The sequence below is a fragment of the Saccostrea echinata genome, unplaced genomic scaffold, assembly GCF_033153115.1.
Source record: "Saccostrea echinata isolate AGI-Se365-2 ecotype Australia unplaced genomic scaffold, CSIRO_AGI_Sech_v1 ptg000025l, whole genome shotgun sequence".
In the NCBI taxonomy this organism is placed as follows: Eukaryota; Metazoa; Mollusca; class Bivalvia; order Ostreida; family Ostreidae; genus Saccostrea; species Saccostrea echinata.
The window spans coordinates 12537500-12564617 of record NW_026889774.1 but is presented as its reverse complement, the minus strand read 5'-3'; the positions used below and the strand labels follow the sequence as shown (position 1 = coordinate 12564617).

At 33.6% G+C, this 27118-nt stretch overlaps 3 protein-coding genes across 4 annotated transcripts; 2 read left to right on the top strand and 1 right to left on the bottom strand.

Annotated features, from left to right (window-relative positions):
- LOC133192903 (uncharacterized) lies at positions 1 to 5134 on the bottom strand. Its single transcript, XM_061328910.1, has 9 exons — positions 5105 to 5134; positions 3247 to 3354; positions 2944 to 3042; positions 2448 to 2843; positions 1888 to 2157; positions 1412 to 1669; positions 1089 to 1301; positions 854 to 970; positions 1 to 96 (listed from the first exon to the last, which is right to left on the bottom strand). Exons 1-9 carry the CDS (start codon positions 5132 to 5134, stop codon positions 1 to 3), a joined length of 1587 nt encoding a protein of 528 aa, XP_061184894.1.
- A 3625-nt stretch (positions 5135 to 8759) lies between these two features.
- On the top strand, positions 8760 to 14766 carry LOC133192027 (uncharacterized). Of its 2 annotated transcripts, none has more exons than XM_061327860.1 (8): positions 8760 to 8778; positions 10031 to 10162; positions 10321 to 10362; positions 10699 to 10795; positions 11110 to 11248; positions 12914 to 12998; positions 13409 to 13494; positions 14385 to 14765. In XM_061327860.1, the coding sequence occupies exons 2-8, from the start codon at positions 10057 to 10059 to the stop codon at positions 14424 to 14426; spliced, it is 597 nt and encodes a 198-aa protein (XP_061183844.1). In that variant the 5' UTR covers positions 8760 to 8778; positions 10031 to 10056; the 3' UTR covers positions 14427 to 14765. The 2 variants fall into 2 exon arrangements, with proteins under 2 accessions (XP_061183844.1, XP_061183843.1); XM_061327859.1 differs by lacking the exon at positions 8760 to 8778 and adding an exon at positions 8900 to 8988 and having other exon boundaries at positions 14385 to 14766.
- An 8867-nt stretch (positions 14767 to 23633) lies between these two features.
- On the top strand, positions 23634 to 25547 carry LOC133192026 (uncharacterized). The gene is made up of 2 exons (XM_061327858.1): positions 23634 to 23704; positions 24272 to 25547. The coding sequence occupies exon 2, from the start codon at positions 24308 to 24310 to the stop codon at positions 25538 to 25540; it is 1233 nt and encodes a 410-aa protein (XP_061183842.1). The 5' UTR covers positions 23634 to 23704; positions 24272 to 24307; the 3' UTR covers positions 25541 to 25547.
- The last annotated feature ends 1571 nt before the right edge of the window (positions 25548 to 27118 follow it).

Here is a 27118-nt window from a genome sequence, read left to right as displayed (position 1 = left end):
CTATGAAAATCTCGGATCTCTTGTAGGCGACTGAATCCAGCAGCTAAATGGAGACATGCCACCAAATAGATCGTACATGTTTCCAAGCGCCTTTCCCTGCAAAAGACGAAAAAACACGATAAAATGCAGTAATTTTAGACAAGAAGAGCAACAAGTCGAAGAGGATATTCAGAGAGCTTACAACTGATCCATAATGTAATCAAGCTCAATTCTATTACACCATGATCAGATAATTACGCAAGACTTACGCCCAATTTTAAGGTTTGAAGAGAAAAGAACCCACTTTTTGCAAATACAGTCAATATCACACATCATTTGATTCTTGAACATAATCCAGTGAAAAATCTGGTGAGCATTATGTTTTATACCAAACCATAATACAGATGAAATTTAAATGTTCAAAATGTTCTCAATTTACCATCAAAATTTAACACACGTTTGGTATACTCTAGCACCCACCCATCCCCCGCTCTTAATGCTCACATATTTCACAGAAGTCTCCGACAAGACTTTAGATATTAATTTTCATAGTTAGTTTTGGTAGAGAGAAACTGCACCTGGACTTGTAACACTATTTTATTTTTTATCGAGAAAATTATGTACAATTATGTATTATGATGGTTTTTGTAAACTCTTTTCAAGTTTTACTGAAATCGAGCCAAATATGAAAGAGTAGAATTTTGAAGAAAAAATTCACACATTATTCCTCTTATTAGTTTCCATGGCATAATCGATAAAAAAAAATAGAAATATAAAAAAACTATCCTTAGTGTCGTAAGTTTTATGGAAATCAGACCAAAACTGTATGAAGAGTAGCATTTTGAAATTTTGACAGATGAAAAAAAAAACTCACCTTCGTCTCTGAGCTAGTCAACTCATTAACTTTGACTCCTGCAATTTGTGCATACTTGATGTTAGTCTCAAGTTGTTGCTGACGAACATTTTGTCTAGCTTTCTGCTGTGCCATTATCTGTAGAAGAAATGAAAACATTTCTTTTTGCTAAGCCTTGGTTTCAGTATATTTCTATATTAAATTGCATTCATGACACATCCTGATAAAAGAATATAAATGTGTTTTACAACTGTACCTGGTCAAATGTCTGCTGGTTAGAGGGATGAATCTGTGCAGTATTATTTGTCCGACGCCATGTCTCTTGATTCTTGCAACGCTCTGCGTCGTGAGTCTCTTTATTACTTGAGAGACGCACATCACCGTTATAGCGTCCATACACTGCGTCACGTCTCGCCTCTTGGTTGTCAGACTGACGACTCTCTGTGGAATACTGCTCAGCAATTGTTGACTGCAAAAAAGAGACGGAAAATTAGATTAATTTACGTTTCCAATTACTTTTTCAGAAATATGATACTTCAGTCAATGATAAAAGTAATTTTATATCCAAATTTTACCTACCCAGTCACATGCCACTTTCTTGGGTCTATTAACCAGAGCAGTGCTGATCGTTTGTACAGCAGGTTTTGCAGATTTTGACACAGTTTGTTCATCCACATAAGAACTAGGCATTGTTTGTGTAACGTGACTTCCTTCCATTCTGTCTGTATGCCCATGTCCCTGTGAGGGATTGCGTGCCTCAGCAGGCTTAACCCAGCCTTTGGGAGCAAAACTTGGGACGTACACTGGAGGTCTGACACTCGTTGTCGAGTTATTAATCTAAAATAGGGGGGAAAACTGAAATCAAATTTGTTGTCATTGTGTGGTCTTTCATAAATTTATGACAGATATTTTATATTTCATATTTTCATAAATTTACCTTATCAACTGTTTTAGACATACAGATTTGACTTCACTATGGTGATATTCAGTATATCAATATGATATTTAGAAATGATTTAAATTAGCCAACTGCCGACTGACTTGAGTATACTTACCAAGTTGTTGCCTGAGACAGTCTGGGGTCTCTCAGTCATCTGTTTTGGCATTATCAAAGTTGGCATGGACAATCCATTCCCTGAGAGAGCCTGTGTTGTCTCCTGATCTGAAGTGGCAGTGGACTCCCGAACTGGTGACGTAGCTCTCGGTGATGAGGGAGGACTATCCAGATAACTGGTTAACCCCAGATCCTCCAGTGTCGGAGTCGGGTGATACATTATTTTCATGTAGTCTGGAGGAGCGTATCTGTTGATTGGTATGACCCGAGGCTGGAAATATACAATCATTATGAAAGTATTCTCAAGTGGCTAAAGATCTGTAGCTCACTGATGATGGAAAAAATGGATATGTACATGTATAAAGACCAGTGAGCTACAAATCTGCAGCTAATTAAGTCATAACATTTTTTTAAAGTTCAGAAAACTATCTTTTAATATATAGCATTTCATACACCGCATACATATTTTTTAATTATTTATTAATGATAACCTACTATTTTAAATAGTCTTTTTTGAGTATCTTATTCTACTTTAGCACGTTTATGGCAGCATTATTTTACCTCTTTGCGAACCGCTCTCTGTTGATGACGAGCCGGTTGCAAATGCTGACGTCTGTGGAGGGCAGCTGCGTTCCTTGACGCAGTCCTTGGATGTGAAAAATTAGGATGCACATCTTGATGTCGGCGGAAATCACCACCGTTCACCAAATCAGCCTTCTGATGAGTCTGATATTCATGGCGAGCTGGTTGCCTATGTTGCTGGTATTGGTTTGCACCTCCATTTACCAAGCTTGTCCTAGCATGTATTTGATGCTCATGTGGACGAGTTTGTTGCGAATGTTGCGGTCGGTAAGAGGCAGCAGTGCTCACAGACTCTGTTCTTCCACTGTTTCCGTTTCCATGAGGATAATTTTGTCTGATTGCATGTGAATGTCTATCTCTCTGTTGAAACTGAGTCTGTAATTACGATTTAATTAATAAAATATGTAAGACCATGGATAAATCATACAACATAGTAATTATAGATTCACTGGGATAATTCTGTGGTACTACTGACCCACTGTTGTCCCACTCTATCGGGTCTGTGAGTAGGTTTAGTGTTCTGTAGAGCTATATGGCTCGCTTGCTGAACAGAACGCTTCCTGGGTGGCTCAGTCTGAAAATCAAAAGGATAATACCATGAATGATCGATATCACAGAAGAAAAAAAAACGTATATGCATTTAAAGTTTAATTCCAAAAAGTTCTCTGCTGATTGAATTTGGATTTGAAACACAAAGATATTAAAGCTAACATTCTTATTTTTGGTCACACTTACTCCTCCGTTTTATATACAGTGAAAAGAAAAACAAAACTGAGACCTCCTCAGGCTGCCCGGAAGTAGAGGACGGGGCCAAAATGTCCAGTCCCAGCCTCTTGTAAAAACTCGAGGCATCTTCCGGGGCGGCACTGGGAACATCGATTCGCTTCTGAAACAGATATAAACTTATACTTACATTCAAAAATATACATGTATGCTTACCTTGTGTTTAAATTCAGATTAAATAAACGGTCCTGGCATGAATTGATGCTCAAGTGGACGAGCTTGTTGCAAATGTTGCATTAAGATTGAATAGATCAACAGTTAGATATGAATAAAATTTTAAATATTGTTTATCAAGCTTTTTATGCTCTTTTTAAAAATTTAGTTCACTTAAAGCTGGATATTATTCATTATTTTTTTCCAACTATTACAGAGAATTAGTAAGTGCTTTGAAGTTATATTAGTACTTTGAAAGTAACTAGTCTTAGAACTTAACACAGAGTTCTTAACCCTTTTTCGATTGTCAGTGTTATTAACATCCATATTTAATACCTCCCAGATCCCCTCTCTTCCCTAAGATTCAAAATGTTACACTGTATTGATTATAAATAGGTAACTGCGCTAAAAAATCATTTTTGAAAAGTTGATTCCTACTACGACCTTGGAAAGAAAAACGTACATGAAATGCATAAGTACAGGTACTTTTTATAAGATAAAATCCCTCCCTCCTCATGTAAACTTTTTCTTTCATTCCAAATGAATACCGGTAATTTAAAAAATAATCAATTCGACGGAACATTCTAATTATTGTCAAAGGCTGATCCGGAAAGGGGGGTGTGGGTGGGTCAGGGAGGTCGGAACCTCCTCCCCCTAAGAGTCACACTGTTATTTATTTTACATAGTAACTTATGCTAAAAAATGTCGTTAATTAAGGAATATGTGTTGGGTGTGGGGGAGGATGTTGTCCCCTCCTCCTCCACCCCCCTCAAACAGAAATTGCTTCCTATCATACCGGTATTTATCGATCATTTTATGAAATTCTTAGTTCAGTCTAAGACACGACTTATTTCATCTACTGATGCTCTATGTTAAACAATTATTCATGTTGAATAAAAAGTAAAATAAATACATGGCCACAATTCAGTTTAATGAAAATGGGCCCAAAATTGGCCCTGTGGCACTCTACGCAACTGTGTGATTGGCCCAAAATCGGCCCTGTGACACAGAAATGGTTTTAAAAAGCAATGGTTACCGTAACGTCGCCATTGACAACGGCAAAAAAAATAGAAAAACCCCATTAGGCCTAGTGGCTAATACAGAAAAACAGTTACATAAGTACGATTGTCTGTATGTACCAAATAGTAATGCTTAATAATATGACGATAATGTGGTATCGTATTAATCAAAATGGAGTGAAATAGGGCAGTAGGGTTTAGGGCCTACACATGCATTTCCTCATAGGCGTTTATGATTTCTTTGCCTATTATAGATCACAATAAAATTTCATTCACAAAAAAACTACAATATTTCTATTTTCTAAGTATCCCTGTCCTCAAAATCTGTGTGAAATTAAAAAAGTGACTTTGGAAATAGTTTGTTACAGACGGAAAATCTGATGATCAATGAAGGAACAGACACCACGTTCATCACATAGGAAGTAGGCCTATAACATCTTTTTTTAAAGTAATGAAGTGGCAGGTTTATTTCAATGTTTTTCAAACTGGGATCAAAAATCATAGTGAATTAACATATAAGTGGAGGAATAAAATATCCGCACATAGGAGTATGGCTAATAGTTCCAATCGTACTTAGCACATAGGTTTAGGCTTAGCCCTCGAGCAAAGTCCTATAGGCCTAAATAACCACTCGAGGGGCCTATTCTTGCAAAGAAGTGACATGACAAAATGAAGCATTACCCTCTTATAAGTGCTTTTATTCATCTCCATGACTAAAGTGCACCTCAGTTCGTATAAATTTCGAAAATTATTCTCTTGACTGAAAACACGCCTTGTCTCTTCAAGCTATGCTTCAGAAATGAGCAGTAACCAACAACACAACATGAGACCAAGCAACCACAACGTCATCATCTGTGAAAGAGCCAATGAAATTAGCCGGCACATCTCCTTTAAAGTGTACAAACCTTATGAGCATCTTTTTTTCACGGATAACATATCAGATTTTCCCCCTTTTGTTTCTTCACGACCATGCAAGGCAATATTATTTGAAAATTAGAAAGGGGGGTCACTCTGAACAAAACACTGGTACTAAGAAAGGGGAGTTAATTTTAAATAAGCAAAAGTTAAATACCAGTGGTATATATTTTTGATACATAGTTATTTCGCGTTAATTGTGAATTTTTATAGAGCAATATACATCAACATATGCTTAAAAAAATAAATCATGAAAAAAAAACTCGGGAAGCCATAAATATATGTTGGGGGGGGGGGGCTGTCCCCAAGCACCTGTGATATCAATTCAATTCAATTCATTGATTCACCAAACATGTTGGCATACAACCATGTTACAAACAAAATGAAAAATACGGTGTGTTTTCAGATTACTAAAACATATCAATTGTAAATGAGAGTAACTGGGGAAATAAGTTTATCTGAATATATCGAGTACATATACTGATATAGAATATTCCTCGATCATTGGCAGATCCAGAGGAAGGTTGCCAATGAATGAAATGTTTGGTAAAAGTTAAACCAGGAGCTTCTGGGGCGGGGGAGGGGGGGGGGCTTCGCCTTCTGGTGGCCTCACGGAGACCCCAAGGCCCCCTTCAACACACTTCAATAAAATTCTGGTTACACGCCAGGTTGGGGTTCCCTGAGTTGGCCCGAAGTTGGGCATTTGCCAATTATTGTAATGATTGTAATTTATTGTAAATTGTATTTGTTATGTCAAGGTTAGACACACCAGAGGACACAAATTTTATATTTGAAGTACTCATTGTTGTCATATAACCAGTGTGCCCACTAGATGATCCTTAGAAAACAATAAATATTTGTATTTGTATTAATGTCTTGTGTGTTCTTCTATGTCCGTCTGAATGTGTGATTAAAATTATCACCGGCAAAATCCGTTGGCAGTTTTTAAAAATATTTTAAACATTGTATTTCGTTGTAGCCTACATTAAAAAATATTTTTTTAAGTACATAGAAATACGATATTGTAACAGCAGTTTAACTTTAATTAATCATCATGTTCAAACATACATAAAAGAACACGCAGTACAACGATCCTGAAACCAAGCCCCTGTCAAGGTTTGATACGGAAAGTGGGATATGATTTTTTAACGAGGTTCGCTCCTGAGCTTTTGAGCAGATTCTTATCTTAACCTATATTTCAAAAATTCTGCATAATGTTTTAATTCTTACAATAACTTTGGATTCTACAATGCCAATTTAACTATATTCAGTTAAAACTCCATGATTAAATTCCATACCAAAAGAATTAAGTGAGGAACTATATTTTGTGGCGGAAGGTTTTTTAGAAGAAAATGATCATTTTTTCTCTTTCGAAGTATTTAAAGTATGTTAAGTTTGGATTCTTATTTTTAAATGCAGGCTGCACACATAGTTATTTTGTGCAGTGGACTGTTTTGTACTGGTACTAAATTATCTATTAAATAAACTGTCATGAATTTTATCATCATATTTGATAAATATAGCAAATATATTGTGGAAATGAAGGAAAAAAATAGCCCTAATTTAAGCTTAAAATTAGCACTATTTTAGTAATATCTAAAAATTAACATCACAGACCCCCACTTTTAATTTTCTTTTCTGAATATATACGATACTTTTAACCATTCTTCTTAAATTCAGTAAAATGTCATTACTGTCAAATGATTTTTTTGCTTGTTAAATTTTAATGCCAGAAAAATGTGAATGTTTGAGTGCAAAAAGGTCAAATAATTGAACATGCGGAGTAATTCGAAAATTTCTTCGTTGTTACAAATTTTAATGTGTCTATTTAAGATGAAATAAGACTGTGTTTGTTCACCATAATTTATTTGAAAAAAAAATATTGAAGGAAAAACTTTAAAAATTGATTTATGTGTAAGACGTATTTACAGTGCAAAAAGGTCAAACTAAATGCTCTGTAGCGCCAAAAGAAGCGCATTGACCCCCATTTTTGTTTTGATTTTTAATAAAGTTGTATGTGTAAATTCTAAAAATATACTTGATAAAAAATTCTCATTACTTTTGATGGCAGGATCCAACCTCCTTAAATATATTTTCAACGAGTGCAAAAACTCATTCAATAATATAAATCAAGTGGACATTGCAAAATAAATTTTTATCTAAATATACTTAAAAGTGTTTTATAGCAAAGGCAGAAAGGATTGTTTGATACTTTAAAATTATCCTCGAAAAATTTCAAACGAATGTGTACAATGTACATTGTATTCGTGCAATTATCTCCTGTAGTTTTTTACTGCATCAACGAAGACTTACAGGAATTATCACCTATATTGTTCCCCTGAATCTGCCATCGTTTACCTAGGGGCGAGATCACTAGACCGATGTCTGATTTAGGGTGCGTGGGTGGGGGGACTAAATTAACTGTATAAGTAACCCGATCTATCCCTTCCCCGTTTTTTTTTTTTTTTTCTTTTTTTTTTTTATCAATACAGCTTTCTCAAAGTTGTACATTTTAAGTAAGAAAATACACAACCTAATTAGAATTAGACTTGTATTTTCGCTCCTCTACTATACGCTTCAATACAAGCGTATAGTAGAAGAGCGAAAATACAAGCCTAATTTTAATTAGATTGGAAAATACAGAAAATAATACTAAAGTTTAACCTGCAGTAATAACCCCAAAATTAGTAATTTAAGATTTCATGTTCTAACTTTCGTTCACGACCAAATTATATCAATACATTACCAAATTACTATAATTTAAATTATGCTACAACAAAAAGTGGCCGGGGTGGGGGGCAATTAACCCGTCTTTAACAAACATTTTCAATAGCAAAAGGTTATGTTGGGGGAAAAAGGGGGGCTACTGATACTACGTGCCTGTATGGATTTTTTTAATTTTTAAAATTCCAATCATCCTTCTTCAAGTCAGCCGTTAGGCCAAAAGCATCTCTGTAACTCCCCGAAGTATATACCAGTATATTATTTTTATCCTATTAAAGTTCATTGTCCCTCTGGTGAAGGACTTTTACATTTATTCATTTATAAATTGTCAAGTTATTGAGCGATTTTCTGTCAAATTCTACCAGCTGATATTGTGTGCATTTTAACTGTAAATCATTAGCGTCTAGGGAAAAAAATATATATGGTGGTGGTAAACAAACACACGGTCGATGAAAGCTAACTAATCTTATTTAACTAATTTATAAAGGTTTCCCTGCCTAAGAATTGCTTGAGAAAGATAGATCGATTCTGTGACGTTCTCGCGATCCTGTCATATTATTTTCATTGATTTTATCACAGATCTCGCTAGGATTACCTGACTCTTTATTGGTTTCTATGGAAACTAATATGATGAAATGATGCCGTGCACTGTACATAAAGTTCAGTTACATATATGAAAAGATAACGAAGTCTTGATTGAAATACGGAATATCACGGTATGTATTGGGTTTTATTTTTTACTTTTCACTCTTCACAATCAATTAAGCGTTTTATCCTACGGTATATATGCATGAACTTAAGGGGAACAAATTTACATAGATTGAAACACACAATCCGCGTTGTGAGTGACGGTTGTTGTTGATGATTCATGATAACACAAGCATTTACCAGGTCTTTTAGTAAATTTAGTTACCATCTACATAAAGGTAGGTCATTTTTTGTTAGTGGGATATGTTTTTGATGTAAACGACATTTTTTTGACGAAATAAAAAAACTTTTTAACTTTAAGATTAATAGATCTATCTCAAATTGTTTCGCCTTGGGCTATGGTGCATGTGCATATGGCAGATCACTGAAGTAAACAAGTGAAAGACGTTATTTTGAAGCTCCTTTTAGAGGGGATAACAACATTGGGAAATTCCGCGTTATGTCTTTTAAATGTTGTTAGTTTGCACTCCCACCACTCATTCTGACTGCAATTTCGGCATCAATAAATAAAAAAGTCGTGTTCTGTCATAAATTTTGAAAAAATGGAATGGACTTTCTTTTACTTGAAAAATTATCATTTGAATAATAGTTGTAGCAACATTTATTAAATACTGCTATCTACCTGGGAGGTTCTGGAAAAGTTAATAATCTTTGGCACACAAGATGCCAGATCTATGATATTCATGTATGTTGTAACAGTTATGGGCAAAGCATTGGTGTAACTCTTATGTTGCCATACTTAAAAGAATGAAGTATGTAATTTCTAGCTCACCTTAATCAGAGGCCTAAGTGAGCATTTCTGAAAAGATCATTCTCTCTCTCATTCTCTCTCTCTCTCTTGTGTTATTTATTACCTTCTCCAGGGAAAAGTATAATATTAGCTAGGACATTATATTGGGCTCTTGATTATCTTTGACAAGGGTAATTTGGATTGCTAATTCAAATTAGATCCTGCATAAATGAATGATGACTCCAGTGAGCCTTATGACCCATGGGCCTCTTGTCCAATGCAATTGTTTACTGGAACAAGTATGTGTCTGACATGCTAAAAATACATGTAACAAAAGCAAAAATGACATAATTTATTCATATAATTTTTTTAAAAAATGTACCACACATTTAATAATGTTTTATTGTGTTTCACATGTATGTCCCCCCACACACTCACAATTTACAAATATTCATGCACTTTTTATAGATTTTTTTTTTTGCCAAAGACTATAATGGGATGATTGTAATCATTTTTTTTTTTGTTCAAAGAGATTTCCAGAAAGTTCATTTCAATAATGCCAAAACCCATTGTAATAAGTGGACCTTCTGGGAGTGGAAAGAGTACCCTTCTTACCAAACTATTTGGAGAATTTCCTAATTGCTTTGCCTTCAGTGTTTCACGTAAGTTAATTTGCTTTCATTTGATATAGAGAAAGATGATTTATTGGGGGGGGGGGGGGGGTTCACATTTTTTTCAGTGATATATTTTGTATTGTTTACTACAGTAGTGTTTTTTTCACTTTGCATTGATATTATGCAAGGCATTTCTATCATTTTAGATACAACTAGAAAGCCCAGATCAGGAGAACAACATGGAAAAGGTGAGAAGATACTACAAGTAGGGATGTATTCATTGTTTATGCAGTTTTATAGCTATGTAGGTAGCTCCAGGTTACTATAAACTTTCACAGTTTTATATACAAGTACAGGGCTTCAAAAAGTCAGATTTCATAATGTTACTAGTCAATGTCCAGCTGACTTTCAGGGAAAATATTGGAACTTTGGAATATATTTATTACTGCTGATTTTTTAACTTTTTAAATAAAATTTACTGGTGTGAAAACATTGTAGAAAGGTAATCTTTGTTTCATTAAAAAAAATTCTTCATTCATAAATATTCCATTTCTTTACAGTTAAAATTTTTTTTATCATTGCAGACTACTTCTTTGTACCAATGGAAGAGTTTGAAAAAATGATAGATGAGGGTTCATTTTTGGAACATGCACAGTTTTCTGGCAATAGATACGGAACAAGGTAGGAGAAACTCAGACAGTCTACAGAATATCTGTATTGTTGTTTGATGTGAAATCCTATAATTATATGAATGTATTACATGTACCATAAACTACCCAGTAATCCTGAGGGGGATCAGTTAAGAGTTTTATGCATTTTATTTTTTTTTCCTTCCATGTAAGAAAATTGAATTCCAAGAAGTATCAAACATCATAGATGTGTAACTATAAAGTGTAGCGTAATATGAATACTAAACAAGATTTTCTAATAAATACTGATGCAAATAGATCTATTTTGAGTAAATTTTACCAAACAATTCTCTGTTTTGCTTTCAGTAAGATGGCTGTGGACATGATCCAGAAATCTGGCAGACTTTGTGTACTAGATGTAGAAATTAATGGAGTGAAAAACATTAAACAAACAGACCTAAATGCTCAGTATATTTTTGTCAAGCCACCTTCATTGGAGGATTTGGTAAAATATTTCCTATCCAGACTTAAAATGAATATTTTTTATCAAACTGTTCATGAAAAAGTAGCATCACAATCTAGAACTAACATTTTTTATTAACTGTACACAAAGTTGGGAAAAGTTTGTGCTTCATCAGCTGATTAATTATTTCAGTGTACTGTTACTGTATTTATTTTATAGTACATGTATTCATTTTAAGTTCAAACAGCTGTAAAAAACAACATAAAATACAACATTCTGTACTTCACTTAGCATAAAATTCCACATAGGCTACATTCTGTACACCAGTATAAGATAAACATTCTGTACTTCAGCATATTAAAATACCACATTCTGTACTTCAGCATTAGATATCACATTCTGTACACCAGCATTAGATACCACATTCTGTACTTCAGCATAAAATACCATATTCTTTACTTCAGTATTAGATACCAGATTCTGTACATCAGCATTAGATACCACATTCTGTACTTCAGCATTAGATACCACATTCTGTACATCAGCATTAGATACCACATTCTGTACATCAGCAATAGATACCACATTCTGTACTTCAGCATAAAATACCAGATTCTGTATTTCAGCATTAGATACCACATTCTGTACATCAGCATTAGATACCTCATTCTGTACTTCAGCATAAAATACCATATTCTTTAATTTAGCATAAAATGTCACATTCAGTACTTCAGCATTACATATCATATTCTGTTCTTCAGCATAAAATACCACATTCTGTATTTCAGCATAAAATATACCACATTCTGTACTTTTGCATACCAGTAGTTCAGAATTTGGCATTTTTTAAAAAGTTCTGATAATCACAGTCTTTGGCTGAAACCAACCAATTTATTAAAACTAATGTTCATTTTTACTTTGTTATCTGTCTGTAATATTAACATAATTGTAGGCCTTCTCATACCTAGATTGATATACTATATGTGTTTCATTACTGTTTTATGCTTCATGTTATGCATTTTTTAACTGAATGTGAATAGTTTTGGATTAAGGTTTTTCTCAAAGTTATATTTATAATTTCTCTTGCATCAGACTAGCATGAAAGGTGCAAAATAAAGTGCATCTATTACCAGTCCTGTTTTTGATACAGATTTAAGTTACAGTGGGTCTGTGCATGGCTACTACCGGAACCTAATCTAATGATACGTTCTATCAGACTTGCTTTAAATGGTTCTTGTGAGTGATGCATGTATATGAATTATTTGTTATATTTATATGTTTTGAATGAGATACAAGTTTAAAAAATGGCATATATAGATCCATTTTAATGTGCCTACATAAGATCTAACCTGACTAAATTTGCATCAATGCTACATTCAACCCCCCCCCCCCCCCCACACCCCCCCCCCCCCCCCCCAATTAAAAAAAAAGCCTTTTTCTGATAAATGTAGCATCTTTAATGGCAAATAATGTGGTACCACTTTTTTCCCTTATAGGTGAATTTTGTTTAGGAAAACTTTACCAAAGTTCCCATTGGTAACCAGAGTACATTTGAATACTATACAGTACAGTTGTGTTAAAGAGATACATGTAACTCTGTCTTCTTTGAATTTGCCCCATTTAAAATTAGCCCACTTGTGACGAAAGTGAAAATAAATTTGGGTGAAAATTTCCCTGCATACAGTATAAATGTAATTATCTTTTTAGAGGAAAAGATTAGAAAGAAGAGGCACAGAAACTAAAGAGTCCTTACAGAAACGCTTGGATACCGCCCAGGAGGCACTGCAGTATGGTGAGAACTTTGTGTGTTTTCCTTGCTCAGAACTTATTCAAAGCATTTCACTACTATAAAAATTAACAAGATTTAGAGATACTAACATTTAGTTATTCTTTAGGGATGTGTATGTTTCTCAGATTATAAAACTTGACCAACTATATCTTCTTCATAGATGATAGAAAACAGTTTTTCTCAAAAGTGTAAAGTATATCGTTTTTAATAAAAATTAGCTGCGTCACTGGATGTTTATTGTTACAAAATCATTATATATATATATATATATATATATATATATATATATATATATATATATATATATATATATATATATATATATATATATCTTCACTCTCCCAAGCTTCTGTTTCATTTCACCATGTTTCTATGTATAATATTGAAGCTTATTTTTTTTTTATCATTGACAGCTGAGCAGCCTGGCTCCTATGATCACATAATTGTTAATGATGATTTAAACACAGCATATGAGCAGTTGAAACAGATTGTTAAAGATGTAAGTACATTGATAAAATGTTTATAAAATTTATTGTTATACCTTTAAAAATTGTTTCCTATATAATTCTGTACTTAAAAAAGTCTAACACTTCCAATGTTTTACTGAGCGATCATAAAAAATCGATGTTTGACCAAAGACCGAGATATTGGATATGTCTATGAGATGTTGGACCGCTTACTTCACAGTGTGGGCGGGGTCAGCTGTATCTTATTTGCATTCGTAGGAGTTCGACAGAGCTTTTTGGAATTGACCAAGTTTAAACCACAGTGTGGGTAAACAAAATTTACATCATGCTATATCAAAATAAAAAGTAAAAAGGTATAACAAAACATTTATTGACTGGGTTTGAGGGCAAAATGTGTTTTGTCGACCCCTTAAACCAAACCATTTGCCTTCGGTCTAACAGCCTCTGGCAAACAGTTTGGTTCTTGGGTCCGACAAAATGCATGTTGCCCTCAAACCCAGTCAATAAATGTTTATTATTGTTTTATCATGCTTATTTATATATCTCATTGACCTTTACGTGTATGTTTAAAGAGATATAAAATAAAAAGAAATGATATGTGTGTAGAAATACTGTAAACCAACATTCATGACAACTTTTATTCGTGATTTGTCTGTTTGAAATCTATCCAGGAAGACTAATTTTGGCAACCAAGAAATTATTCTACATAAATATTGTATGCAATGAAATAAATAGTTGGTGGCGAGAAATTATTCGCAAGTAAGAGAAGGGCGCAAAACCCATGGATATTTCTTGTGTGGGAACAAATTTCAGTTTGCAGTAATATTTATGCTGATTTTGAATTCAAAGTTGAAAGAATTCTGAAAACAAAACAGAGATGTTGAATTTTTTTTAAAAAAATGTGTCTTATTTTTTTTTTCAGGATATTAATTCTCTGTCAAATGGTACAGCTAAGCATGAATAGGAAACTAAAATCTCTGAGGGGTAGTTAGCAATAGTTCTAGTAATAGTTCCAGGGACCATTTAATTTTCATAGTATAAGTATATTTTTTCAGATCAGATATATTTATTCTTTTTTATTCTAGATTTTTATCCCCCTTCTTAAGTATTTTGTTATTAGTTTCCAGATCTGCCAGATATATCCACATTAGTTACAATATATAAATCATACATATGTACATGTACTACTGCTTTATTTTTGTAAGACTATGGCATTAGAATAAACTGATTGTGACTAATACTGAAATTTTTCAGAAAGCAATCACCATTGTATTTTGAAAAAGAAAATGATTGGTATATATATATATATATATATATATATATATATATATATATATATATATATATATTTTTTTGATAAGATTTGTTTTCCACTGTTATTAAATATTAAAATTATATGTAAATTATGAAACAAAATTTGATTGTACGGTAAGCAAGTCCAATCAATTCAATGTCCTTTAAGAAATTAAGGGATCATTTTCATACAGAAAAAGGATATAATGTCAAGAATCTTTATTTAAAAAATGAAAGCAAAAAAAAAAAAGAATATTTCCTATTGTAAATTTAATGAAGCATTTTTTAAAACAAAAACTTGTGCAGCTTAAGATGAAATTTCCTTTTCAAGATTCTCAAACTTTGTCTATTTTTTTTGCATGATTCTTGCCTTAATACATCTATTTTATCTGTGTATCTGGACAGATAATGTGTACAACCTTATTTTTCATCCCTGGGACCTTAAGTTTATAGTTTCCTCAGTTTAAACACATTGCACTCATTTTTCCATATTCAAATTTTCATTAAATACTTATGTATTTAGAAGTGCAATTTGAATTACTATTACAAGCAATACAGATAGGAGAGAAAAGTTTAAATTCTTTTTTTTTTTATATGTTTCTGTGTTCAAGATTTATATTTTCAGAGTCAGTACATTGTGTGGTATGTTTTAGCCTCTATGTATTTACAGTTTGAAATCTCAATTCGCTTGTTTTGCCAGAAGAAAGACTAGATATTGTTCTATCATTATTCCACTGTAACAAAATTCAAGTATACAAACATAAAAAAATGGATTTGGAGGAACTTAATTTTATATATATATATATATATATATATATATATATATATATATATATATATATATATATATATATATATATATATATATATAAAATATAAAAATAGCCCTTTGATGAGGTTGATCCATAGATACACTGTATATTGACTTCACAGAAAAGCATTATATCGATGAGCACAAAGTGCGAATTCGATATGCTTTTCTGTGAAGTCGATATATCTGTGAATTGACCTCATCAAAGGGCTACATTTGTTATATTATTAGTCCCCTACCGGTGAAACCGGAGGGGTCTATAGGTTTCCTCTGAGTCTGTCCGTCCGTCTGTCCCTCTGTCTGTCTGTCAGTCTGTCCCACTTGGTTTTCCGCACTTTTTTCCTAAACGCTTGCAGATATTGCGCTGATTTTTGGCATGTGAGTGTATCTTAATGAGTTACAGATCAAGTTTGCATTTCGTTCCGCTTCATTGATTTTTGACGAAATTACGGCCTTTTCAATTTTTACGGGTTTTCCGCAATTTTCTTCTAAACGCTTTCAGATATTGATCTGATTTTTGGTATGTGACTTTACCTTGATTACTTATAGATCAAGTTTGCATTTCGTCCCGCTTCATTGATTTTTGACGGAATTAAGGCATTTTCAATTCTTACCGGGAACCAGATTACACTTACCGGTAGGGGACTAGTATTGCTAATGCAATACTCTCAGAATGCTTGTTTTCTTTGGAACCAAAAACAGAAACAAACAAATTCATTATTAGATTTTGTAAAGACCTCTCACTATTATAAACACATCTAGATTATTTTTAGTAACAAGTCATAATTGTGAAACATATAACTTTACATGTGATATTGAGCAAACCAATCAGATTGAATTAAACAGTAAAAATAATATATATAATTTTATATAGAGAGAGTAATCAAGTTATGAATGTATTTATTTCATTTTTACCCCTCCCTGCAGCTATGTTTCATTGCCTCCAGTGTTTTTATTTACAAAAGTGTTACAGAGAGCTACAAATATATGATAAAATGTGTAAGTTATTGAACTGTTTTATGTTCTCCCTTGAAAAGTCCATTATTGGAATGAACATGTGTTTGTGTGTTATGAAATATGTTAAGATTATTGGTATTTTAAAACTGTTAAAAGTGTTTTCCTGTGTTATTGCACATTAAGTAGTTTAGTTATTTGTGTGTTATTATAATTGTTGAACCCTTGAGACTGAAGATTGCTCAGTTTGACTCGGTCTCTCTGTTAATCAGTGTGTGTTTATCTGCCAAGAACTTTTGAGCTTACTTCCTTTTTTTGGGTCAGATAAAAAAAAAACATGAAGGTCAAAGGTCATGAACATTGATTTACCTTTACAGATCATTGATTTGCTCTTGTAGGATTTTCTCTAGAGATGCATTTATTGTTTAGTGTTCTTCCAATCTCATTATTACTCAACAGGGTACATGCATGTATTTGTAAACATTATTTTTCATTGTTTTTATCAAGAGATTTAATCTAACTTACTTACAAGAAATCGTTAGAATGTTTTACAATTTAGCCATCAGTTGTTAGCTTGTAAATATAGCTATGTTACCATTTGCACAATTCTTAATTGAACAGGGACTTGCTTTTTTTTTTAAACGAAAACGGGATGCTGTACATGTATGAATTTCTTAAAGCAAATACTAGTATTAGAAAAAAATATTATATTTATTTTGTGTATTCATTTTGTGTACAAGTGCATTATTAGGATTTAAGAAATAATAAATTTAAATCTGTTGAATGAATTTGTCTTTGTTATAATTTTGATTTTGCTCACCAAAAAGTCATATTATGAGCCATAGGTTCAGTTGAGTTACTACTCTGACTAAAGTGTTTTCGGTCATGCAGTGTACAATTTTTTTTATTTACCAAGCGTAAATAAGTGGTGTATCAACTCTGTTTGTAATGAAATTTTATGCTTCAAGGATAATTTTTCTTGTACACTAATGGTTACACCCATTAATTATCAAACCTACACTAGGATTGCAACATCGCCCATTTAAACCCCTGTCACACCGGGACTGCGTCCTCACGGCGATCGCACGGCGTCCATAAAAAATGCAAAACGCCGAGGTGAGCGGAGTAGAGTCTCCTACAGCGCCGTGACAACGCGGCGAGATCTCCACTGAACGCGGTAGGGTCGCGTAGGGTCTCCTAGAACGCCAGGGGACGGCGCGCACTTTGGGCATGCACAAAGTACGCGCCGTGTGATCGCCGTCTGATAAGAACGCAGTAGAAACGTAGTATGATCGACGTAGCAGCTCGGTGAGATCTCCAACAACGCAGTGGGAGCTCCGTACGCACGCCGTGAAGACGCACATGACCGCAGCATGAACGCAGTGATAGTAGACTGCGCTTCCACGGAGACCTCGCGGAGTCCTTGGAGATGTCACGGCGTTTCTATCACGCTTGTACGGCACTTCTAATGAGATTAATTGTCTTGTGATTTTTTTTTACTGCGATTACACAGCGACAACAAGGAGTTGTCACTGCGATCAATGCGCTCCCTTGCGCGTACGTTGGCGATCACAATGCGCTTTCACGGCGTTGTTAGAGCGTTGTCAGCCAGCTCACAAAACAAGAGCAATGGTCTCATATTTGATCAGCAATAATTCTAACGTATTTGTTGCACTCCTGGCCAGGAGCATGGGAGTAGAATTGGGAAGTAAAAGTTACACCAGAACCTGTTCTGTTGTTTCAGTGGAGTTGCGATGGAATTACTTAAATTTTATAACAACTTTTCAGTGTGTTTATTTTTTACATTCAAAATAAAATCAAAGAAAAAATACATCTGAATTGATATAATTGAAAAAAGAAGAGTTTTAATTATAAAACTAACAGTAATTTAGTACTAAATTATTCAAATATATCATTTTTGAAGTCTTTTCGTTATGTGAGTCGAATCTTTAAAAAAAATGTGTTATTACACTCCTTCTGAATATATATATCCATAGTGAAGAACGCATCGTGGACGTATTGTGAACGCAGCAAGCGCAGTGAGAACGCCGTGAACGCGAGGTGACAACTCCTAACACGCCGTAAAAGCTCCGCGGAAGCGCAGTCAATCGCGAAGAGATCTCCGTTGGGAACGCAGTAGCACGCCGCGAGAACGCCGTAGAAACGCGTGGGTCGCCGTAGGGACGCCGACATCTTCACATTGTAAAAATTTTACAGAAATTTGTGCGATTTCCCTGCGATTCCACTGCGATTTTAACATTTTTACAACGCCGTAATGACTCCGTGTGGACGCAGCTTGGTGTGACAGGGCCCTAATTACTGGTAATATTTTACCGCGGTACATTACACTTGAAGAGTGGTTAAATACTGCATGTTATAGCTTTGAAATACTTAGAATGAAAAAGATTTGTTGTTTCAAGAAAGGGACTGTCTTTAAAAAAAAATTTTATATTTGTAAAACGCAAACTTTTAATCACTTCACTGATACATACTGGCGTATCAAAAACAGATATAACCGGCCGAAAATATTTAAGACCAGTTTGCAGTATTAAAAAAATCACATTTATGACGTGGAGCTTAGTACATGAAAACCTTTTTTTCTCCAACTCGGGATAGCTCCAATCCTGTTCAGTTATTTTTATATAAAGAGTGCAATAATATGTAATGTACATGTGTATACATGTAAATGTATGCTTATATAGCCATGACAATTAACAATTGAACATGATTAAACGATGTTAAAAACCCCTTCTCATTTTCTGTGTAGTAAATTCAATGTATTACTGGTATGGTTACATGCGTGGATTGGGGGCGAATTTGCAAGTATTTAATGGACATATATGTAGTAGCCTAAAGTTACAAAATAAAGATGTCTTTAACCCCACCCCAACAAAATGTGACTTCTCTTAAGCTGGTAGGAAGAAGTGACGGAAATCGGCTCAATCACCCCCCACCCACCCACCCCCAAAAAAAATCCTGGATCTGCGCCTTTGTTATAAAACCATAAACTTAGAGAACCCTCATTTTATTGTTTATTAGCTCGATTAATTGGATACCAGATAAACTTATGATTTCGCAAAGTGCCTGTTCCTTAGTTTTGATTTTCGTGTGTTTGTCCGTAAAGATTTTTTTTCTCGAATGTTCTACCTCGTTAGTTTAACCGGATTTGAGTCTAGCCAAGAGTTCAGATACACTCTATTCCTCCCTCAACTTCAGGGATCGGAACCTTGGGTGAGTGAAGGTGTTCCTCTCCCCACTCTTGCCTGACTGGAATGGTTTTAATGTAGATTTCCTGAAATTCCTGAAATGATTGATATATGATGCTTTATATATGTCATAATTGCTTCTGTAAGTCTTTCACTAATAAACAATATTTTCGATTAACGATGAGTATATGGTCATTGTTAATTAGTGAAAAAACCCTGCATGTTTATCATATAAATTTTCGTCGAATCAAAATTCAGTTGAATTGAATAAAATATTTTTGTCAAGTTGAAATCTACACCCTGCATTTCCTACAGATATTCCCAAACTGTTGCTTCCGAACTTTTCAATTATAAACAAACCTTACAGTGCTTAGATATCAGGGATGGGTCAATTACTTTAAAAAGTAATTAATTAAATTACAATTACTTTGACTTTTTCTTCAATTAAATTACAATTAAATTACAGGCTTTCTAAGACATGTAATTAATTAAATTACAATTACTTTGCAAAAGTAATTAATTAAATTAAAAATTACATTTTTAATTTTTTTGAAAACTTTTATAATCCTTTTCAATGATTATACAGAACATCATTTTTTTGTATATAAGCTCAGCCTCTGCACAAACAGTACAAGAAATAATATGCTTTATTATATGATTGAATAATTCCCATCTCTCTGATTGGCTGAGATCCAACAATGTTAGAAAAATACTACATTATATTGACCTGCACGTGATCTTCCAGGTCAATATAAGGAATTATTTATTCTACATTGGACTAAAAATAGATAGGGAAATTCCAAATTGATGCAAATAGTTTTGGAAAGTTATTTCACTTGCATATGACATCCACTCATATGAACATAACATTAAGGCACATAGATTCTTGGGTGAGGGGTCGGGGAGGGGGGGTGCAGGAGTCCTGCCCCTCTCCCCACCTTTTGAGAATGTTAAGTTTTAATTTAAATTTTAAGGATAAAAAATTTCATTGTAAGCCCCACCTCCCCTCGAAAGGTTTATGTACCTTTACATCCCACCAAATAAAATTTTAATTTGGGAGAATTCTTTTCCTTTTTTAGGGGGGGGGGGGGGGGGCTAGTCAAAGATTTGTTTTCAGGTACGTTGTCATTTTTTTTTCCCTTTTAATGCCCCCTTTTTCAAAATTAATCCTATATATGTACCTGACATTTATTTTTCTACATTGCACCTAAACTAGAATTAAAAATTTCAAAATAATACAACTGGTTTTTTAACTCCGTTTCTCTGATATTCGGCTAGTACTTCAGTAGATGTGAACAAGTAAGATGGCACGGATTGCTTAATGAGTGTGTGTCATTTAATCATTGAATCATATAATAAAACAATTATTGCTGTTTTTTCGGTCAATACGATGATTTAGACACCTTCGAAGTACAATTGTACTCCTCAGGTGTCTAAATCATCGTATTGACCTCAAAAACCAGCAATAATTGTATAATCTATAGGCATTGTGTATCATTGTGGTTTAATTTAAAACATTTATTTACAAAACAATAAGAATCTCTTAAAGAACTATCCACGATCAGTTTGATGCAGTTTCCACCACACAAAACCTACATGTACACAAATTGCATGGCTTATGATATTTGATTAAAAGTGAGTATTTTAATAGAGTAAAATGAGTCGCAACTGTAACCCCTCAAATTAAATATTTACTTTGAAGGTAACCTGAACATCTTAAATTGCTATTTATGTTGAACAATTTAAACTGAAATAATTATCTCCATTGGCTTTGTCTTCTAAATCATGGAATGAATATCTCTTTAGAGGAGTTTTGTTTTGATTGCAATTTAAAGCTGTGATATGGAGGGCAATTATCTCTTCCCAACAAGAGAGAACTTAATTAATGACACACACCTCCTTTTTCTTTATTATTGATCAAACAACAAAGATTGAAATATAATAAATGTGTGTTTCATAGCTGAATAGACCTAAGAAGGGTGGTTCAAAATTCATATTTATAAACATAGATCAAAAAATTCAAATTTACATAATGATTAGAAAGAAACTAGTTTATTATTATCTAGCCAATCATTTAATTATTTATTTGTAAGCATTAACCTAAGATTCTGTTTAATTGAAGGATTGAGAATATGTTTAACAATAAAATAAAAACCAGTAAAATGGGGAGGTAGTGGTGATGATATATCATGAATGGATTTTTTTTTATTTCACTTCTATAGTTTTGGTTTCAAAAATGGGAGTAGTACATTTTTTGTACAAGACTATACTGCACTGTATATAAAGCTGCATAATTCTAGAATACATTTGTAAAAAAAAAAAAAAAAAAAAAAAAAAAAAGAAAAAAAAAATTAAGAAATCGATGAATGTATTCCTTAAATTATTTTAAAAGGTTAGTACTCCTACCTTTTTTCCGATTTGAATAAAACCTGGTAAACTTGTCAGATAACATTACGTGTATTTTGATTGCTGATTTTTTTTTAAAAAGGGGGAGGGGCTGGCCTCCTCGCGCTCAACGGGCCTGAAAAAAGCTCACGCGTGGTTCTTTGATTGTATTGTTAATATAGTCATGTATTTTGGCGATAATGCATAAAAGATTAAAGAATTTAGAACGTTTCTACCACAGAAAAAAAATCCGAAAATTAGAAAACGTAGAAAGTAATTTCAGTTTTTAAAAAAACAATTTTGAAATATGTTTTTTAAAAGTATAGATAGACAATGTGGTCAAGTGTGACATAAATATATCACATGCAGACTATCGGACAGCCGTTAATTTGTACAAAGTTCCCGAGATTCAAAGAGGTTTTTAAAATAATAAAAAATATTAATTTAAGCTTAAGTTTTAGATAGTGGCACAGAAAAACTCGCTTTTTGTTTGATTGATCGTCAGTAGATCAAAGCCACCCTCACCATTATAGTCATATAATAAGTTGGAAATCAACTGACATCTGATCTCTCGATCTCTCTCTCTCCCGGGTTGATAAAAGTATTGTATTAGATTTGGGAATGGACAGGTGTCCCAATGAAGTGGAAATTAGGCCCTGCGTTCATTCAAACACGGATACTGCATATAAATGGAAGATAAACAGGAACATTTTTTTTAAACCGCCATTTACGGAGTATGCGTTGCTATGTAATTCACTTGTGAACGAAATCCAAATTATTTAATCTAGCTTGCACAGAAATCAATTTTACATAGGTCTATTTAGTAGTGTAGTAAATTCGACCGATATTTGACAGAGCTGAAAGGATTTAACCGAGTTTTACAATACGAGATTTCAAGTATTTAAAATGCACACTGCACAAATAGAAATCCAATGACGCGTCTCAACCACAAATCCGGTATTATTATATTCATATACAGATCAACATTAATCAGTCTGTCGGCAATAAGATCAAGAATTTTTTTTTTTAAAAATCAAATCATCCATTATTTGAATTTTAAGAAAACGGTTCCTTTTGAAATCCTTTCAATCTTCATAAATCATGTTTAGCACTAGAAATTATTGAGGATTTCTTAATAAAAATAAATCCCAAAATGAAACAGATTTCCAAACTATTTTAGGATGTGACTTTTTAATTTGAATGAATATACAAATAGGCCTACGTCTTAAGATTTTCCACGAACCAAATACATGTATATACACACGATATAGATAGAGAAGTAAAATAATATTTCAATATTTATTAAATTGCTCAGAGTTGGTTTAAATTACGTTTGAAAGAGATTAACAATTGAAAGGTAAAAAGTTTACATTGAATTGGAATTCCTCCAGAAGTTTAATTTTAAAGCTCTTTAGAATATTCAAAGTATATACACGAGAGGGACGCACAAAATAAGTCAAGAATGCATTATATCTGCAGTCTCTACTCCATACATAGTGAATGTTCTCAACAAGATGTGCAGGTGTAAAATGGTAACTTGAAATCGGACTTAAGATTTGAGATAGAATTATGTACATCCGCAGAGTGATTAAGGTCAGTGCGATTTTTAACATCTGTAAATAAACAGTTTTTCATTGACATTCTGTAAACAGTTTTTTTCTTCAGAGTGACAAAACGAAAAGACAACCGAACGTACGTGTGAATGTCAGATTGCATTGATAAATTCACGTTTTATTAAGTTACTAGTTTAAAAATACATTGAGTGATCTACAGGGAGTGCTATCATAGAGTGCGCTATCAGATTCTCAAAATCATTTTCGTCCCGTTCTTGATTCGTTGTTGATTTCAACACTCCCCCACCCCCTTTTTACCACACCAAAATACAGTACAATATATTCAAATTAGTGTCGCAATATTAATATACAGCTTTATTAGGGGTACTAATTGTATAATGAAAAAAAATCGACGAGGTTTGCTTCAAATAAATCTCGTTTTCTGATATGTACATAAGATATTGTAAAAATAACATAATCCACCAATTATCTGCTTCTATAGAGCTTATTAATATACTTCTTTTGCGGAATACAATTATTCATACAAATGCAGATCAGTGCACATCGATTTTATGCCACTACAAATATAAAATTTTTAATCTAATAGGTTGATTGGTCCTGGATTTAAATTTGTCAGAGCACGATGTCCCAAAATGAATCAAGAAACCCATCATCCAGGTCAGCTTCCTCCTCCAGAGACGAGAAGTCCCGTCGAGTGAGTTCTACCGACTCCAAACCAATTTCAATCAAAGCTGTAACTAACCCCCAGGGCAGAAAACCAGAAAGAAGACCAACCTCTCAAAGCTCTGCGTCTCCGCCAACGCGTTCATCGTCACAGAACTCTTTGTCACCACCAATACGATCACCGGTAAGAAGATCAGAGAGACCCTTCAGTGAAAAGTCCCTCCTCTCTCGGAGTTTGTCTTATGAAAGGGTACCCAGAGGAGCGATCTCTGTGAGACGTATCAGTGACGAAATTCCTCGAGGTTCTCCAGTTTCATTCGCATTCCCACATGGAAGAGATCGTTTTCCCAGTTTTAGCACCTCGCGCTCCAGAAGCAACAGTGATGCCACTATTCCGGAAGAACCTTTACTTTTCGAAATCACCGAAATCAAGAAATTGAAATCTGCTGAACGGGATTTTAATAGAAAAGGAGTCGTTTGGACAACAGATGGTCGACTGGTTATCATTAACTTCGGAAATGAACAACTAAAAGTATTCAATGAAAATTTTCAGGAAACAATATGCAAGCAAGTTCCCGAAGGTTGTCGTGGAATTTCGGTTGGTGCAGATGTTAATGACGTAGTAATCACGTGTCACAAGAGAGTTTATAATTACCGAATCAACGAGAAAACGATAAGTGAAGGAAAGTGTTTTGTACTAAACGGAAATGGATATGGTGTTTCTTTCGGAAGATCCCATTTTGGTGTCACTATTAATATTGGAGGAGAAAGCAAATGTGTAGCTCTACTGAATGACGAAGGAAAAGTTGTTCAGCAGGTTGAAAAGATTCAAAGACCAAATGAAACTCATTTCAAGGCGTTTCACTTGTACTTAACAATGGACCCGAACAGAAATGTGATGTATCTCTCCGATGTTCATAGAGATATGCTGCTCTGTGTGTCATACTCGGAGAAACTCTACTGGGAGAAAGAGCTCCCAGGGAAACCAAGAGGGATATGTGTAGTGGGGAACCATGTTATAGTTGCCATTACAGGAGAAAAACTGTGTGTTCTTACCAAAGAGGGGCATCTTATGAAATTGTTGCCAAGTCTGGGGTACGACCCAGAGAGCATTGCCTATGATGATGATACTCACCGCCTTGCTGTCTCTCAGTATTATAAAGGTTGGGTCCATATCTACCAATTAAAGTAAATTCTAGTCATAATTAGTGCGGACCTCCAATATACATAGTCCTTAAAATGCAACAACTGCATAGCTATCAGGGTGCTTACCACCGATTCGGTATTCCTTGCGACTGCGATCAAAGGTTGATCGATCAAAGTTTTGTTCTTATGCAACCAAGTTGCTTTACTCAATATTTACAAATGCTCCGAAGTATTTAAACTTACTGATCTATTTTCGTGTCGTTAATAATTCATATAATATCTCATAAAATTCATTATTTTCTTTAACATTCAATGAAATATTTTTCAACCAGTATGCCGGATTCATCATTTGAAATATACTGTAAACATGTATGAAAGCGATTCATCTTCTGTGTATGTGTAAGCAAAGGTCGATTTATGGTTCGTAATCACACAGTACATGCATGTGCAAATTGAAACAATCTATATTTTGTGCTTTAATCGTTGATGACCCCTTAATTCATAACCCTATCATGTTGTGAATTTACTAGGTGAAGGTAAATGCAAAATTAACATGATAACATATTATGTTGTATATTTTGCATTTACCTCCACCTAGTAAATTCAAAATTGACATGATAATCCGTGAAATGTAAGGCGTTTTGTGATAGTTCCTTGATAATTTAGGGTTTGAAAGGAAATAATCAAAGATATTGCATAGGTGGAAATGGCATAGTCAAAAACTGTATGAAGGGGTGCTACAGGGAGCATGAATTTCTGTACTAATGTTTATTTAAAGGTGGTACATATGCTGTAGAATACTCGTACTTGTTTGTGTACGTACGCAATACATTCACAGGGAATTGATTCTTGGTATTATTTTGGTGCACTTTATATTTGTAAAAAAAATCACAATAAACACTAAATCTTTGACATTTTGTTAGATTTTATTATTTTATGCAATTTACATTAAACATAACCACTTTAAAAAAATCATTATATGGCTTGGATTTTGCAAAATGGGAAACATGTACATATTTGACAGAAAAGCTTTATTTTCTATCTTATAAAAATTTATAGAATATAATCTTACTACAAAATAATATAATAGCTTTGAATGTTGGGATGTGACTATAGTGCAGTTTGAATTCGTGATTATCCTACCTTTCTCCTTTTTTATATTATGTGATATATATATATATATATATATATATATATATATATATATATATATATATATATATATATATATATATATATATATATATATATATATATATATATGAAAAAATATGGAGATAAGAAACAGTAATGAAGCTCAAAACTCCATTGAAACAATACAAATCGGGAGCAGAGCAAACACGGACCTCTTGAATACATCAAAAGCGGGATCAAGTGCCATGGAGGAGTAAGCCTCCCTTGTCGACCGTTTACACCCGCCGTGTGCTCATTGTCATGATCGGGCAAACGAAAAAATCCGTCGAAAATTCAGTGTTAAAGTAATGGCCTAACAATTAGTATGAAAGCGTCAGTAAACATTCGAATTAATGATATATTGTATTTGCTGACATGGTCATTATATCGACCATAGAACATGCGAAATACTGACTTTAAACGAGACTGTTGATATCCCTGTTTCATCAAC

Coding starts and splice junctions, on each gene's coding strand:
- LOC133192027 (XM_061327859.1), top strand. CDS start 8,931: ATGATAACACAAGCATTTACCAGGTCTTTTAGTAAATTTAGTTACCAT. Junction 8,989..10,030: donor TAGTTACCATCTACATAAAG/GTAGGTCATTTT, acceptor TTTTGTTCAAAG/AGATTTCCAGAAAGTTCATT. Junction 10,163..10,320: donor CTTTGCCTTCAGTGTTTCAC/GTAAGTTAATTT, acceptor CTATCATTTTAG/ATACAACTAGAAAGCCCAGA.
- LOC133192903 (XM_061328910.1), bottom strand. CDS start 5,134: ATGGAGATGAATAAAAGCACTTATAAGAGG. Junction 3,043..3,246: donor CTTCCGGGCAGCCTGAGGAG/GTCTCAGTTTTG, acceptor TTTGATTTTCAG/ACTGAGCCACCCAGGAAGCG. Junction 97..853: donor TGACTAGCTCAGAGACGAAG/GTGAGTTTTTTT, acceptor CGTCTTTTGCAG/GGAAAGGCGCTTGGAAACAT.
- LOC133192026 (XM_061327858.1), top strand. CDS start 24,308: ATGTCCCAAAATGAATCAAGAAACCCATCATCCAGGTCAGCTTCCTCC.